At 45.7% G+C, this 18,153-nt stretch overlaps 1 protein-coding gene across 3 annotated transcripts in view; it reads right to left on the reverse strand.

Moving 5' to 3' along the window:
- Nucleotides 1-18,153, reverse strand: part of LOC119961240 (hemicentin-1-like) — an 89,873-nt gene that overhangs the window by 38,312 nt on the left and 33,408 nt on the right. For 2 of the 3 annotated variants that reach the window (XM_038788685.1, XM_038788687.1), the window contains 3 exons: nt 13,090-13,329; nt 9,067-9,330; nt 5,631-5,882 (listed from right to left, as the gene is read on the reverse strand). In XM_038788685.1, coding sequence (XP_038644613.1) covers nt 5,631-5,882; nt 9,067-9,330; nt 13,090-13,329 — 756 coding nt within the window. The remainder of the gene's footprint in view (nt 1-5,630; nt 5,883-9,066; nt 9,331-13,089; nt 13,330-18,153) is intronic. The other variant, XM_038788686.1, reaches the window with a different exon arrangement.

Genomic DNA, 18,153 nt, shown 5'->3' on the forward strand with positions numbered 1-18,153 from the left:
GACACAAGAGTTAAACCCTATGACAGAATAAACATTATTACATAGAACATAGAACAGTACAGCACTGAACAGGCCCTTCGGCCCTCAATATTCTGGAGAAATATTTATTTAACATGGAAGCCATCAAAAACCTGCAAGATAAACATTAGCAATAGTTGACACTGCCATCGCAAAGTTCTAGTTACCGTGTTTAATTCCGATATTGTGTGACTGAGTGGGGCTTTCAGACCTCCCCGTGTCTGTGTCGGTTTACTCCAGGCGACCTGGTTTACTCGCAAAATTCAAAGATGTGAAGTTTAGGTGAATTGCTCATGCTTAAATTGCTACTTAATATCCAAAGATATCTAGGTTCCGTGTATTGGCACGCTCCTTCTGTCCCATAGTCATCAATGTGTTGATTATATCGATTTCAGGTGCTAAATGCTCCCCTTGATGTTTAAAAATTAGCAGTTTAGGTTGATTATCCATGCACAATGTTTCCCTTGGTGTTTAGACATATGCAAACAAAGAAAATAACAAAGAAAATTACAGCACAGCAACAGGCTCTTCGGCCCTCCCAGCCTGCACCGATCCAGACCCTTTATCTAAACATGTTGCCTATTTTCCAAGGATCTACTTCCCTCTGTTCCCCGCCCGTTCATATATCTGTCCAGATGCATCTGAAATGAAGCTATCGTGCCCGTCTCTACCACCTTCGCTGGCAAAGCGTTCCAGGCACCCACCACCCTCAGTGTAAAAGACTTTCCACGCTCATTTCCCTTAAACTTTCCCCCTCGCACCTTGAAATCGTGACCCCTTGTGATTGACACCCACACTCTTGGAAAAAGCTTGTTGCTATGCACCCTCTCCATACCTCTCATAATTTTGTAGACCTCAGTCAGGTCCCCCCTCAACTTCCGTCTTTCCAACGAAAAGCATTCTAATCCACTCGACCTTTCTTCCTAGCTAGCACCCTCCATACCAGGCAACATCCTGACGAACCTCATCTGGACCCTCTCTAAAGCATCCACATCCTTCTGGTAATGCGGCGACCAGAAATGCACGCAGTATTCCAAATATTACCTAACGAAAGTCCTATACAATTGCAACATGATCTGCCGACTCTTGTACTCAATACCCCGTCCGATGAAGGCACGCATGCTGTATGCCTTCTTGACCACTCTATCGACCTGCGTTGCCATTTTCGGGGTACAATGGACCTGAACTCCCAGATCTCTCTGTACATCAATTTTCCCCAGGACTCTTCCATTGACCATATAGTCCGCTCTTGAATTAGATCTTCCAAAATGCATCACCTCACATTTGACTGGATTGAACTCCATCTGCCATTTATCTGCCCAACTCTCCAATCTGTCTATATTTTGCTGTATTCTCTGACAGGTCTCCTCGCTATCTGCAACTCCACCAATCTTAGTATCATCTGCGAACTTGCTCATCAGACCACCTATACTTTCGTCCAGATCATTTATGTACATCACAAATAACAGTAGTCCGAGCAAGGAACCCTGTGGAACACCACATGTCACCCTTCTCCATTTTGAGACACTCCGTTCCACGACTACTCTCTGTCTCCTGTTGCCCATCCAGTTCTTTATCCATCTAGCTAGTACACCCTGAACCCCATACGACTTCCTTTTTTCCATCAACCTGCCATGGGAAGCTTTATCAAACGCCTTACTGAAGTCCATATATATGACATCTACAGCCCTTCCCTCATCAATTAACTTTGTCAGTTCCTCAAAGAATTCTATTAGGTTTGTAAGACATGACCTTCCCTAAACAACACCATGCTGCCTATCACTGATAAATCTATTTTCTTCCAAATGTGAATATAATCTATCCCTCAGTATCTTCTCCGACAGTTTGCCTGCCACTGACGTCAAGCTCACAGGTCTATAATTCTCTGGATTATCCCTGCTACCTTTCTTAAACACACGGACAATATTAGCCATTATCCAGTGCTCCGTGACCTCACTCGTGCTCAAGAATGCTGCAAAAATATCTGTTAAGGCCCCAGCAATTTCGTCCCTCGTTTCCTTCAAAACCTGGAACATATCCCATCCGGTCCTGGGGATTTGTCTACTTTAATTCTTTTTAGAATACCCCAAATCTCCCCCTTCCTTATGCCGACATGACCTAGAGTATTTAAATATCCATCCCTCGCATCAACATCCGTCATGTCCCTCTCCTTGGTGAATACCGATGCAAAGTACTCATTAAGAATCTCACTCATTTCCTCTGACTCCATGCATAAATTCCCTATTTTGTCTTTGAGTGGGCCAATCCTTTCTCTAGTTACCCTCTTGCCCTTATATACGAATACCAGGCTTTCGGATTTTCCTTTACCCTGTTATCCAAAGATATTTCATGACCAATTTTAGCCCTCTATTGCGCGTCTGAGATTTTTCCTACTTTCCCGATATTCCTCCAAAGCTTCATCAGTTTTGAACCACATTGATCTTATGCCTGCATCCATTTTCATCTGAGCTAGTCTCACAATTCCACCCGTCATCCATGGTTTCCTAATCTTGCCATTTATATCTCTCTTTTCACAGGGACATGTATGCCCTGCACTCTAATCAAACTTTCCTTAAAAGACTTAAACATTACAAATGTGAAATTACCCTTAAACAGTTGCTCCCAATCCACATTCCCTAGCGCCTGCCGAATTTTGTCATACTTGGTCTTTCCCCAATTTAGCACTCTTACTTCAGGACCTCTCTCGTCTTTGTCCACGAGTATGATAAAACTTACGGCATTGTGATCGCTATTTCCAAAGTAATCACCGACTTAGGGCAGCAGGGTAGCATGGTGGTTAGCATAAATGTTTCACAGCTCCAGGGTCCCAGGTTCGATTCCCGGCTGGGTCACTGTCTGTGTGGAGTCTGCACGTCCTCCCCCTGTGTGCGTGGGTTTCCTCCGGGTGCTCCGGTTTCCTCCCACAGTCCAAAGATGTGCGGGTTAGGTGGATTGGCCATGCTAAATTCCCGTAGTGTCCTAATAAAAGTAAGGTTACGGGTATAGGGTGGTATACCTGGGTTTGAGTAGGGTGATCATGGCTCGGCACAACATTGAGGGCCGAAGGGCCTTTTCTGTGCTGTACTGTTCTATGTTCTATGAAACTTCAACCACCTGGCCGGGATCATTCCCCAATAACAGGTCAGTATGGCCCCTTCCCGAGTTGGACTATTTACATACTGCTCTAAAAAACTCTCCTTATGCTCCTTACAAATTCTGCTCCATCTACACCTCCAAAACTACAGGAGTCACATTCAATGTTGAGGAAGTTAAAATCTTCCATCACAACCATCCTATTGCTACTCTACTGTTCACTAATCTGTCTACATATTTGTATCTCTACTTCACGCTCGCTTCTGGGAGGCCTTTAGTAAAATCCGAACAATGTTACTGCACCCTTCCTATTACGTAGGGGCTGTTTAGCACACTGGGCTAACGCACTGGCATTAAAAACAGAGCAAAGCAGGCGAGCAACACGGTTCGATCCCCGTGCCTTCTTAAACAGGCGCTGGGATGTGGCGACTAGGGGCTTTTCACAGTAACTTCATTGAGCCTACTCCTGACAATAAGCGACTGTTATTTCATTTCTTAGCTCTATCCATATTGCCTCAGTGCTCACATCCTCCAACGTGCTCTCCTTAATTACAGCTGTGATATCACCTCTCACAAGTAATGCAACTCCTCCACCCCTTTTACTTCCGGCTCTATCCCTCCTGAAGCATTTATAACCTGGGATATTTAATTGCCTGTCTTGCCCTTCCCTAAACCAAGTCTCAGTAATACCAATAACATCATAATCCCAGGTACCAATCCAAGCCCTAAATTCATGTGCCTTACCAGCTACACTTCTTGCATTAAACAAATTCTCCTCAGACCAACGGTCCCTTTGCGTTCATCATCTCTTCCCTGTGTACTCTTCCCCTTCGTCACATTGTGTATTATCTGGTACCATTTTGGCTTGAGTTGCTGCCTCCATCTGACCTCTAAATTCCTAATTTGGTTCCCAACCCTCTGCCACATTAGTTTGAAACCTCTCCAACAGTGTTAGCAAAAGCACACAAGAGTGTATTGCTTCCAGTCCAGCCCAGATGTAGACCATCCAATTTGTAATGGTCTCACCGCCCCCAGAACCGGTTCTAATGTCCCAAAAATCTGAAACCCTCCCTCCTGCACCATCTCTCAAGCCACGTATTCATTCTGACTATTCCTGAATTACTACTCTGACTGTCTTTTGGCGCTGGTAGCAATCCTGAGATTACTGCCTTTGAGGTCCTACATTTTAATCGTATCTCCTATCTCCCTAAATTCTGATTGTAGAACCTCATCCCATTTTTTACCTATATCGTTGGTGCCTATACGCACCACGACAACTGGCGGTTCACATTCCCCCTTTAGTCTGCCCTGCAGCCGATCTCAGACATCCCTGACCCGTGCACCCGGGAGGCAACATACCATTTGGGAATCTTGTTTTCGACCACAGAAACGCCTGTCTACTCCCCTTACGACTGAAATGCATGTTTTCCTTGCTGTTTCGAGATCTGCATATTAGGTTGATTATTCAGGCTCAAAGTTCCCCTTGATGTTTAGACATGTGCAGATTATGATGATTATCCATGCTAAATGTTTCCCTTGGTGTTTCGAAATGTGCCGATTCGGTGTATTATCCATGCTCAATGTTTCCCTTGGTGTTTACATGTGTGCAGGTTAGGTTGATTGGCTATGCTAAATGTGCTCTTAGTGTTTCGAGATCTGCATGTTAGGTTGATTGGCCATGCGAAATGTGCCCTTAGTGTTTCGATATCTGCATGTTAGGTCCAATGGGCATTCTAAATGTTCCCTTAGTGTTTCGTGATCTGTATGTTCGGTTGACTGGGCATGCTAAATATTCCCTTTGGTGTTTATAAATATGCAGGTTAGGTTGATTCGCCATAGTAAATGTGCTCTTGATGTTTAGAGATGTGCAGGTTGGCGGCACGGTGCACAGTACTTATTGCTGCTGCCTCCGGCTCAGGATTGTGGGTCGATTTCGATCCCGGCCCCAGGTCACTGTCCGTTTGCAGTTTACACAGTCTCCCCGAGTCTGCATGGGTTTCATCCCCACAATCCAATAATGTGCAGGGTTGGTGGATTGACCACACTAAATTGTTCATGAATTGGAAAAAAAATCTATTGGGTGCTCTCTCTCTTTCAATTTATTTTCTAAACAACAAATTAGGGGTTCAGGGGATAGCGACGGCAGTGGGCCGAGTTAGGGCTGCTCTTTCAGCAAATAAGTGCACAATCGATGGGTAAAATTGCATCCTTCTGCACTGTAGTTGATTTATCGTCCTAATTTAACAGCATAAGTTGCATTTGGGATTTAGTGTGGCATATGCGTGTGAGAGTGTGTTGCGCATCTATGCGCTTGTGCGTTGGGGGCTGACGATGGCAAGGTGTCAAGCGGCTGTGGATCTTAAATTGCTTAAATATCAGGTGCTTAGACAAGTCGTGCAGGCTGCGCGTTTTTAGATGCGAGGCAGACAGAAATAATTGTTTACTGATTCAGATCGTGTTAGACTTGCACGTCAGATCTGTGGATGCATTCATCAGCGACTGAAGCATCTTATACATACCGTTGACTTGAATACGAACACCTCTTGACTGCATGTTGTATCGTTTACAATAGTAAAATCCACTATCATTTGATCCATTGACTTTAAATGTATGAAGCGCTTCCCCATTATTTGCAAAGACCCTGCTCCTTTGCGTGTCGCCGTTATAAAATGTGATGTACGTTGACCTGTAATAGGTACGATGTCGACAAGTCAGTTTCACGTAATCTCCTTCCAAAACGACAGGTGGGTCGGCTTGTAACGACAAATCTGCTGTTGGAAGCGAATTGGTGTGCTTTAGTTTATCGCAGATGTAACTAGAAATAATTCTAAAACAAGCCTTGTTTAGCAGAGCAAACATAGCAATGTGCCTTTCCCCCAGGTGTTTGTTTCTGTTAAAGCCCTGGACAGTAGTGTTGGGATGATTAGAGACTGTTCGCGGATGAGCCTAGTTTAGTTCCAGCAGAAAATCTCACAGATGGCTCACACAGCTACCACTCTGTGTCAAAATGGATCACAGATCATAGAATTTACAGTGCCATTCGGCCCATCGAGTCTGCACTTGTAGCCTGCATTCTCCCAGTAGCTCGAACTCATTTCTGATGATGCCATCTTCCAAAACCCTTCTTTCGATATGTATTTTTTGAGGTCTTTGTTTGGCAGGGGCCTGAACTGTGTCCAATCAGAGTCAGCATATCAAGGACTGTCAGGAGCAGTCAGAATCAGCATGGCAAGGACTGTATCAGGAGTAGTCAGAGTCAGCATGGCAAGGACTGTATCAGGAGTACTCAGAGTCAGCATGGCAAGGACTGTATCAGGAGTAGTCAGAGTCAGCAAGGGCTGTGTCAGGAGCCGTCGGAGTCTGCATGGCGAGGACTATGTCTGGAGCAGTCAGAGTCAGCATGGCAAGGACTGTATCAGGAGCAGTCAGAGCCAGCATGGCAAAGACTGTGTCAGGAGCAGTCAGAGCCAGCATGGCAAGGACTGTATCAGGAGCAGTCAGAGCCAGCATGACAAGGACTGTCAGGAGCAGCCAGAGTCAGCATGGCAAGGACTGTGTCAGGAGCAGTCAGTGTCAGAATGGCAGGGTCTGTGTCAGGAACAGTCAGAGTCAGTATGGCAGGGTCTGTGTCAGGAACAGTCAGAGTCAGTATGGCAAGGGCTGTGTCAGGAGCAGTCAGAGTAAGCATGGCAAGGACTGTGTCAGCAGCAGTCAGAGTCAGCATGGCAAGGACTGTCAGGGCAGTCAGTGTCAGCAATGGCTGTGTCAGGAGAAGTCAGCGTCAGAATGGCATGGGATGTGTCAGGAGCAGTCAGTGTCAGCATGGCAAGGACTGTGTCAGGGGCAGTCAGAGTCAGCATGACAATGACTGTATCAGGAGCAATCAGAGTTAGCATGACAAGGACTGTATCAGGGGCAGTCAGAGTCAGCATGGAAATGACTGTATCAGGAGCAATCAGAGTTAGCATGACAAGGACTGTGTCAGGAGCAGTCAGTGTCAGAATGGCAGGGTCTGTGTCAGGAACAGTCAGAGTCAGTATGGCAAGGGCTGTTCCAGGAGCAGTCAGAATCAGCATGGCAAGGACTGTGTCGGCAGCAGTCAGAGTCAGCATGGCAAGGACTGTCAGGGCAGCCAGTGTCAGCAATGGCTGTGTCAGGAGAAGTCAGCGTCAGAATGGCATGGGATGTGTCAGGAGCAGTCAGTGTCAGCATGGCAAGAGCAGTGTCAGGAACAGTCAGAGTCAGATTGGCAAGGAACCTTTTCAGGAACAGTCACAGTCAGCGTGGCAAGGACTGAGTCACGAACAGTCAGAGTCAGCATGGCAAGGCGTGTGGGCTAACCAATCGCAGATGCAGTTTAATTTGGAAACAGAAACAGGAAGGCGGATTACAACCTGAATGGTTGTACAATGAGAAAGGGGAGTGCGCAGCGGGACCTGGATGTCCTTGTATACCAATCGCTGAAAGTAAGCATGCAGGTGCAGCAGGTAATAAAGTAAGTTCATGGCATGTTTGCATCATTGAGAGAAGCTTCGAATATAGACGCTGGGATATGTTGCTGCAAATGTAGAGTGCTTTGGTGAGGGCACACCTGGTGAATTGTGTGCAGTTTTGCTCTCCTGTGAGAAAGGATGTTCTTACTCTCGAGGGAGTGCAGCGAAGGTTTACCAGACAGATTCCGGGGATGGCAGGACTATCAATTGAGGAGAGATTGACTAGGTTGGGATTGTTCTCGCTGGAGTTCAGAAGAATGAGGGGAGACGTCATAGAGACTTATAAAATTATAACAGGACTAGACAGGGTAATGCAGGGAAGATGTTACGAATGATGTACCCGTCTGAGGATTCAGGGTGATCCATTTCGGATAGGTATAAGGATAACTGTTCACCCAAAGAGTGGTGAGCCTCTGAAATTCATTACCGCAGGAAATAGTTGACGCTAAAACTTTGAATGTTATTCAAGAGGCGGCTAGATATTGCAGTTTGGGAGAATAGGATCAAAGGCTATGGGGAGGAAGCATGATTAGGCTATTGAGTTGGATGATCAGCCCTGATCGTAATTAACGGCGGAGCAGGCTCGAAGGGCCAAAATACCTCCTCCTGCTCCTATCTTCCATGTATCTGTGTATCTATGTATGTAAAATAGGAAGAAGATGGTGAATCTGTGGATTCCAGGGCCGCAGAAGGCGATGGAGGCCAAGTAACAGAATATATTTAAAAAGGAATAACTAGTTTAATAATTAACAAGGGGATCAGATGTGAGGAGTAGGCAGGAGAATGGGGATGAGGAATATATGAGCGAAGATTGAATGGCAAAACAGACTCGATATGGAAAATGTACTAATTCTGCTGCTGTTTTAAGGTCTTTCACTTTACCCATCTCACCACAGCGAATCCTTTTCTCCATGATGCAAGCAATCAGGCATCTCACGTATATACAACCAAACGTCTAGTACAAACAGAAAACACTTCTCATTCCCTTGCACCCTCCGTGACAATCCCCGCACATAGTTGCAGATCCGGATGGACTTTAAACACATATATTGTGTTTGCCTCCATTCGTAGCTTTGGAGCAGCTATTTCGTTTCCGCCAGTCTTTGATTACCTGGATATTTCCAAGCAACATAATGTTAGAATGGGATAACGTAAACAGAGATTTCGTGGAACGGAGATCAATCACAAAGTCAATTTAATGGCACCGTTATCTGTCTCGCAGGAACAATTCACGAGAACGAGATCCCTCATACAACCTCGTTCTCCATTCAAAGTCCATTTGTTCATTAAGTAGTTGAAATCTGCCTGGTACAAAAAGGGAATAACATAGTTCTCACCTCGGGACACTTTCACAATTCTCGCAGACAGTTATGAAGTTCAGCAACATGACCGCAAAAAAGGATTTCAAGCCAACTTAAATTTCAACACCTTACAAATAACGTTTACAGAACGAGTTACCAACCTGTTACCGTGACATTTATTACGGGAGAGAGCCATTGCCGATAGTTGACTTTGAAACCACAGCGGTATTGTGCCTCGTCTGTACTTGCTGCCCACCGTATTGTCTTCTCAGCTTCATGACTGTCAGTCATTGCATTTCCATTTTTGTACCACAAGAAGTCATATCGCCTTCCTGGTTCAGAGACCGCACATTTCATGCGAATTCTGTCACCGATCAGAGCGGCTCGTGGTTCAATTTGCAGACTAACTTTCGTGGTGTCAGCAGCTGGAAAAAAAGTGCAAGTAATGCTGTGAAATTAACAAGATCATTCATTTGAAACCATGGCGTGAAATATGCATTACTAGGAAGGGAGGAATTTAAACACCAAGGCAGCGATACCTTCATTTTCCTGAATGCTTTAGGACCGCGAGGATAGAAAGAGGAATCCGCAGAGGACCATAGCAAGCTGGAGGCATTGTCCAGGAGGAAGGGCTTCAGACTCATGGGGCACCTGATCAGGGTCAGGAACAGTGGGCGGTTTACATATAAACGTGATTGACCGCAAGTGGGGTGATGCCGTTACGGATGAACGTAAAGAGTAACGTAAATTGAACATGGCTTCTCCGAGAAATCTTAGTTCTATCCATGGAAAGTGCACTTTCAGTGGCAATAAAAAAACGTGAACGTGAGTGGAGAGGAATAATGTATTTAATTATTAATTGGTAAATGGTAAGGATGATTCTACCAACCACCCCACCCCGTGATTTAGTGGTACAAAACCGCCCTCTCATGTTACAAAAATAAAGAAACAACAAAGAATAAAATCCCCGTTTTTTCCGTCTTAATTGGGAGCTTCGTTTTTTCAACACACTTTGAGCTTAACTGGATTTGCGCAGGCAGGAAGCTATCCTCCCAACAACTACCCAGGCTCCAACCTCAGAATGTTATCATTTTCAATAAGATCATTTTCTATTCTTCTCAAGGATATGCTGCCCCTTTCCTCAAAAGGAACCCATTATCCCAGGAATCTGTATGACGAACATTCTCATTTCCAAGTATCAAAAAATGCGCGAATATCCTTTCTGCACACAATGCTCGATATATGGTCTCAGCAATTTTCCATTTATTATGGAATTAAATTCCTCGTTATACTCCAACACTGGTTGCATTCAGGGCAATGTTCCCCTTTTAACCGCTGTATCACAAGAACCTTCACTTAAGGCATACTATGTCTTTCTAATTTCCCCCTGAAATTTCGGAGCCTCACACTTACTCAGGTTGCAATCCACCTGCCAATTTGTTGGGGAAGGGCCGAGTCAGCGTGTTCTTGTAAAGCGTCGGTGCCGAATCGATGGAGCCAATTGGTTAATTCTGCACTCACGGAATTCTATTGTTCCATCGTTCCAACTCACCCACCTCCCCACTGTGAGTTACAAACTAAAATTACCTGGACTGCGTCATTTAAGGAAAGGGGTTCACGCAGGCGCAGTGTCTCACAACGTCAGGGAGCGGGGTTCAATTCCGGACTGAGGCGACTGGGTGGAGTCTGCACGTTCTCTTCGTGTCACCGTGGTTTCATCTGGGTGCTCCGATTTCCTCTCAGAGTCCAAAAATGTACATGTTGAATGGATTAGCCAATGCTAAATTACGCTTAGTATCCAGGGAAATGCACTTTATGCGTATCGTTCATGCTCAATTTTCGCTTAGTGTCACGTCACGTCGATTACCCATGATAAATCCGCAGAGTTATGGGGTTAGGACTGAGGCTTGGCCATTGTAGAGCGCACCTTCGGAGGGTCGGTGAACTCTCAATGGACCGGATGGCCGCCATCCGCGCTGTCAGGATTCTATGATTCTATAAATATTCTGATGTGAAAATAAGGATATGCGTTTATTAATTGCTCAGCCAAAGGCTTCCTTAAAGCTCAGAAAAATGTTGCTCCTTCCAATATTCAGAATCTGTATCGTTTATTTAGCACGGTAGCATTGTGGATAGCACAATCGCTTCACAGCTCCAGGGTCCAAGGTTCGATTCCGGTTTGGGTCACTGTCTGTGTGTTGTCTGCAGATCCTCCCCGTGTGTGCGTGGGTTTCCTCCGGGTGCTCCGGTTTCCTCCCACAGTCCAAAGATGTGCAGCCTATGTGGATTGGCCATGATAAATTGCCCATAGGGTAGCATGGTGGTTAGCATAAATGCTTCACAGCTCCAGGGTCCCAGGTTCGATTCCCGGCTGGGTCACTGTCTGTGCGGAGTCTGCACGTCCTCCCCGTGTGTGCGTGGGTTTCCTCCGGGTGCTCCGGTTTCCTCCCACAGTCCAAAGATGTGCGGGTTAGGTGGATTGGCCATGCTAAATTGCCCGTAGTGTCCTAAAAAGTAAGGTTAAGGGGGGTGGGTTATTGGGTTACGGGTATAGGGTGGATACGTGGGTTTGAGTAGGGTTATCATTGCTCGGCACAACATTGAGGGCCGAAGGGCCTGTTCAGTGCTGTACTGTTCTATGTTCTATAGTATCCAGAATTGCCCTTAGTGTTGGGTGGGGTTACCGGGTTTTAGGGATGGGGTAGAGGTGTTGACCTGGGGTTGGTTGCTCTTTCGAGGAGACGGTGCAGACTCGATGGGCCGAATGGCCCCCTTCTGCACTGTAAAATCTATGAAATAAAGATATCCTCCTTTATTCGTCATTGCTGACTTCACGTCATCGCCATCTTGTGAATTATTCTGTCTCTCTTGATATAGTTAGGTAACGATCCTGTCCTGAGTACTTATATAATATGCTTATGTATCTGCTGGATATTCTGCTCTCTGAGCGCTCTTTGCTCAACAACTGGTAAATGACTGGCTAATTTTGTGTGAAGACTATGGAACGGCAGACACAGAGATAAAGAGGACGAGAAGCCGAATATACATTAGAGCACAACGACTGATATCCAGATACCCAAAATACACCCAATCCAATCTTCACTGAAGCCTCCACAGTATCTTGCCCTGCGGACTATCAAGATAGCAAACTTGGAATGGTTGTAACTGTCTTACAGAAATTGTTACCGAGGTAATGTTTCAAGAAATAATTGCTCTTGTCACAATTATGTAGCGAGAGCACTGACAACTGCGGAACTTCAGCCAAACCCCTGAGCCCCACGAGCCATCCAAGTCCCGAATACCTGTCGCACATCCCAAATATCCTCCACAGCCTCCAACGCAGAACTATACCTCATCTACTGCTTCCCATTCGGTTGCTAAAGCCGTGAAATCTACCACAATCCGCCGCCTCAACTCTGCGACCAATGACATTTCCCAGCTCCTACCCACTTAACTTAGCAACTGGCTACTCAATCTGAAGGTGAAGTTTACATTGGTTTTAAGGCAGCAGCGGAAAGATGCGAATAAACTGAAAGGTGTCTCCCTTCGCCACAACTCAGCTGGTCACGACTGTAAGTCTCCAGAAGCCGCTGCTTTTGCTTGGAACACGAATTGAAAGGTCGGTTGTGATGTGTGAGGCTGCATTTCAGGGTAAGTAGCGGGGAGTTTAGCATCCATCCGACTGTGATGGCAAATGCATAGTAGTTCCGCCTATTATGTCACCTGCTGACGCTGTTCAATTCCAGACGCTTTACTGTTGGAATTATATCTAATCACAGCCGCAGCTAGGCACCGAATCATGACCTCGACCACAAGTCCATTTGACCATGAAAAGCACAATGGCTCACAGCTCCAATCCGATCGTCCCAAGAGGCACCTCTGTACGAGGACCATTGTTTAAATGTCGCTCTGAGTTGAGTTTCAACTGCACTTTTAAATAAATCCGACCAACTTAATCGAAGAACACTCCCTCACAATAGCAACTAAGTATATCCGGTTATCAACACCACAGACATTCTAACACCTTGTTGACGAAATTTCACTGCCGCATAACCAAATTTGTAACTAACCATACATGAATATTTCACTTTAAAATGCCGGAGGCCGTACCAATGAAGCAGAAATTCAGAGCACCTGAATCCGTTTTTTGATTTCTGTGTTAATGCATGTCGTAGTTTACTTACCAGTGATAACCACTTCCCGATGACTACTCAACATGCCGAAAAAACAACTGCACTGGTAACGTCCTCCACTGTATTGATTCACTATAATTTCATAATTATTGGTCGTAAACGTCTTCATGTCGGCATCATCCTTTAACCAATAACATGTCCGTGTAGCAGTGTATCCGCATTGTAATTTCAATGTATCTCCTTCCTGAATGACATCACTCCTGGGAGAAATTACCTGGAGTTCTCTGTGGGCTGCAAAATGAAAGTAGAGAGAATAATGACGTTTATTTCCTGTGCATAATAACAACGAGCCTGAATGTATCTGAACACCATAAAACACAATACTGCATATTGATCCATAGATACAATTTCATATTTAAGGAGCGATTTCATCTTCAATGGTTTTTGGGTGGTAACAGTGTCTGAGAGGATTGGTTGACTTACCATTCCGTTAACAGCAAATATCTGCCCACCTGTATGTTGCGAAGGACTAATTCCTGAAAACACAGCTGCATTCTTCCATCCTGCGTGAAGAGTCGCCAATCATGCAACTTACCAACATCGTCGTGACACGGCCATCTTGCTTACTCAGAATGAAGTTGTCGTGATGTTCAACCCTTACAGAAGCAGATAATGCCTACGTTTCAGGAATTGATCATACGGCCAATCGATTCTCGCCGACCCATCGAACAACGACACTACCGAGGATCTAACAGAAGCCTGTTTACTGCATCACCAACCGAATGTCCAATTTTCCAAAAACATTCCAACTATCTTCAAAAGAATCAAGGGGTAGAGTTGGGTGTAGGGGCCATCACTAAGAAGAAGGTTCTGGGGAACCTTATGGTCTTATGGAAACTGAAAGGTCGGACTGTGGATAAATCACCTGGATCGGATGAACGACAACCCAGGGTCCTTAAAGAAATAGGTGAGGAGATTGTGGAGGCTTTGGCAACGATCTTTCAGGAATGACTGGAGGCCGTAATGGTCCCAGAGGACTGGAAAGTGGCTAAAGAAACACCGGTTTTTAAGAAGGGATGGAGGCAGGTGACGGAAATTACAGGTCGGTTAGCCTGACTTCTGTTACTGGGAATATTTAGGATTCATTATTAAAAATGAGACTTGCAGCACTGCCACAGCGGTTAGCACTGCTTCCTCACGGCTCCGAGGTCCCAGGTTATATCCTGGCTATGGGTCACTGTCCCTGTGGAGTTTGCACATTATCCCCATGTCTGCGTGGGTTTCGCCCCAACAACCCAAAGTTGTGGCAGGTTAGGTAAATTAGCCACGCTAAATTCCCTGTTAATTGAAAGAATATTTAGGGACTCTGAATTTATTTAAAAACAATTAAATATGAGACTGAGGAGCACTTTGAAGTACATCAGAAAATAGGATTGAGTCGGTCCGGCTCGGTCAAGTCGACGTCATGTCTGACAACCTGTTACAGTTCTTTGTGGATGTAAGAAGGACGTTAGACTGGAAACCACTGGGTGTGATCTATTTAGATTTCTAGAAGGCATTTGACAAGGTACAATATAGGAGTTTAATAAATCAGTTAAAATCCCATGGTCTCAAGGGGAATACACTGGTATGGCTGCAGGGTCGACAGACTGGCAGACGTTAGAGGAACAGACAGGAGGTTCTGTGGGAACGAAAGAGACACACGGTTGGTGTGTTGCGTCCCAGGTGACAGGGTTCGTGATGTCTCTGATCGTGTTTTTGAGATCCTTAAGGGGGAGGGGGAGCAGCCCCAAGTCGTGGTCCACATAGGTACCAACGACATAGGTAGGAAGAGAGATGGGGATTTGAGACAGAAATTCAGGGAGCTAGGGTGGAAGCTGTGAGCTAAAACAAACAGAGTTTGTATCTCTGGGTTGTTACCCGTGCCACGTGCTAGCGAAGTGAGAAATAAGGAGAGAGAGGAGTTGAACACGTGGCTACAGGGATGGTGCAGGAGGGAGGGTTTTGGTTTCCTGGATAATTGGGGCTCATTTTGGGGTAGGTGGGACCTCTACAAACAGGATGGTCTTCACCTGAACCAGAGGTGTACCAATATCCTGGGAGGGGGGGGGGGGAGATTTGCTAGGGCTCTTAGGGGGGGTTTAAACTAATTCAGCAGGGGGATGGGAACCTAAATTGTAGTCCCAGTGTACAGGATGTTGAGAGTAGTGAGGTCAGGAATAGGGTTAAAAGCTTGAAAGAGGGCACCGGCAAGCAAGACGCTGGTTTGAAGTTAGAACATAGAACAGTACAGCACAGAACAGGCCCTTCGGCCCTCGATGTTGTGCCGAGCAATGATCACTCTACTTAAAACCCACGTATCCACCCTATACCCATTACCCAACAATCCCCCCATTAACCTTACACTACGGGCAATTTAGCATGGCCAATCCACCTAACCCGCACATCTTTCGACTGTGGGAGGAAACCGGAGCACCCGGAGGAAACCCACGCACACACGGGGAGGACGTGCAGACTCCACACAGACAGTGACCCAGCCGGGAATCGAACCTGGGACCCTGGAGCTGTGAAGCATTGATGCTAACCACCAGGCTACCGTGAGGCCCCAAGTTTGTCTACTTCAACGCCAGGAGCATCCGGAATAAGGTGGGTGAGCTTGCAGCATGGGTTGGTACCTGGGACCTCGATGTTGTGGCGATTTTGGAGACATGGGTAGAGCAGGGACAGGAATGGTTGTTGCAGGTTCCAGGATTTAGATGTTTCTGTAAGAACAGAGAAGACGGTAAAAGAGGGGGGGGGGGGTGTGGCATTGTTAATCAAGGAAAGTATTACGGTGGTAGAAAGGACGTTTGAGGATTCGTCTGCTCAGGTAGTATGGGCCGAGGTTAGGAACAGGAGAGGAGAGGTCACCCTGTTGGGAGTTGTCTATACACCTCCGAATAGTTCCAGTGATGTAGAGGAAAGGATTGCAAAGATGATTCTCGACAGAAGCGAGTAACAGGGTAGTTGTTATGGGGGACTTTAACTTTCCAAATATTGACTGGAAATACTATACTATACTATACTCGAGTACTATAGATGGGTCAGTTTTTGTACAGTGTGTGTAGGAGGGTTTTCTGACACAGTATGTAGACAGGCCAACAAGGGGCGAGACCACATTGGATTTGGTACTGGGTAATGAACCCTGCCAGGTGTTAGATTTAGATGTAGGTGAGCACTTTGGTGATAGTGATCACAACTCGGTTATGTTTACTTTAGCAACGGGCAGGGATAGGTATATACCGCAAGGCAAGAATTATAGCTGGGGGAAAGGTAATTATGATGCTATTCGGCAAGATTTAGGATGTATAGGATGGGGAAGGAAACTGCAGGTGATGGGTACAATCGAAATGTGGAGCTTTTTCAAGGAACAGCTACTGCATGTCTTTGATAAGTATGTACCTGTCAGGCAGGAAGGAAGTTGTCGAGCAAGGGAACCGTGGTTGACTAAGGAAGTTGAAGCACTTGTCAAGACTTATGTTAGGATGAGACATGAAGGCTCAGTTAGGGCACTTGAGAGTTACAAGTTAGCCAGGAAGGACCTAAAGGGAGAGTTAAGAAGAGCGAGGAGAGGACAAGAAACGTCGTTGGCGGATAGGATCAAGGAAAACCCTAAGGGCTTCTATAGGTCTATCAGGAACAAAAGAATGACTAGAGTAAGATTAGGGCCAATCAAGGATAGTAGTGGAAAGTTGTATGTGGAATCAGAGGAGATACGGGAAGCGTTAAATGGATATTTTTCGTCAGTGTTTACACTGGAGAAAGACAATGTTGTCGAGGAGAATACTCAGGTTCAGTCGATCAGGCTAGATGGAATTGGGGTTCAAAAGGAGGAGGTGTTAGCAATTTTGGAAAATGTCAAAATAGATAAGTCCCCTGGGCCAGATAGGATTTATCCTAGGATTCTCTGGGAAGCCAGGGAGGAGATTTCAGAGCCTTTGTCCTTGATATTTATGTCGTCTTTGTCGACAGGAATAGTGCCGGAAGACTGGAGGATAGCAAATGTTGTCCCCTTGTTCAAGAAGGGGAGTCGAGACAACCCTGGTAATTATAGACCTGTGAGCCTTACTTCGGTTGTGGGTAAAATGTTGGAAAAGGTTACAAGAGATAGAGTTTATAATCATCTTGAAAAGAACAAGTTGATTAGCGATAGGCAACACTGTTTTGTGAAGGGTAGGTCATGCCTCACAAACCTTATTGAGTTTTTTGAGAAGGTGACCAAACAGGTGGATCAGGGTAAAGCGGTTGATGTGGTGTATATGGATTTCAGTAAGGCGTTTGATTAGGTTCCCCGCTGTAGGCTATTGCAGAAAATAATGAAGTATGTGATTGAAGGTGATTTAGCGGTTTTGATCAGTAATTGGCTAGCTGAAAGAAGAGAGAGGGTGGTGGTTGATGGCAAATGTTCATCCTGGAGTTCAGTTACTAGTGGTGTACTGCAAGGATCTGTTTTGGGGCCACTGCTGTTTGTCATTTTTATAAATGACCTGGAAGAGTGTGTAGAAGGATGGGTTAGTAAATTTGCAGATGAATCGAAGGTCGGTGGAGTTGTCGGATAGTGCTGAAGGATGTTATAGGATACAGAGGGACATAGATAAGCTGCAGAGCTGGGCTGAGAGGTGGCAGATGGAGTTTAATGCGGAAAAGTGTGAGGTGGTTCACTTTGGAAGGAGTAACAGGAATGCAGACTATTGGGCTAATGGCAAGATTCTTGGTAGTGTAGATGAACAGAGAGATCTCGGCATCGAGGTACATAAATCCCTGAAAGTTGCCACCCATGTTAATAGGGCTGTTAAGAAGGCATATGGTGTGCTAGCCTTTATCAGCAGGGGGATTGAGTTTTGGAGCCACAAGGTCATGCTGCAGCTGTATATAACTCTGGTGCGGCCGCACCTGGAGTACTGCGTGCAGTTCTGGTCACCACATTATGGGAAGGATGTGAAAGCTTTGGAAAAGGTTCAGAGGAGATTTACTCGGATGTTGCCTGGTATGGAGGGAAGGTCTTACGAGGAAAGGCTCAGGGACGTGAAGTTGTTTTCGTTAGAGAGGAGAAGGCTGGGAGGTGACTTAATGGAG

The sequence above is a fragment of the Scyliorhinus canicula genome, unplaced genomic scaffold (assembly GCF_902713615.1).
Source record: "Scyliorhinus canicula unplaced genomic scaffold, sScyCan1.1, whole genome shotgun sequence".
NCBI classification, from domain to species: Eukaryota; Metazoa; Chordata; class Chondrichthyes; order Carcharhiniformes; family Scyliorhinidae; genus Scyliorhinus; species Scyliorhinus canicula.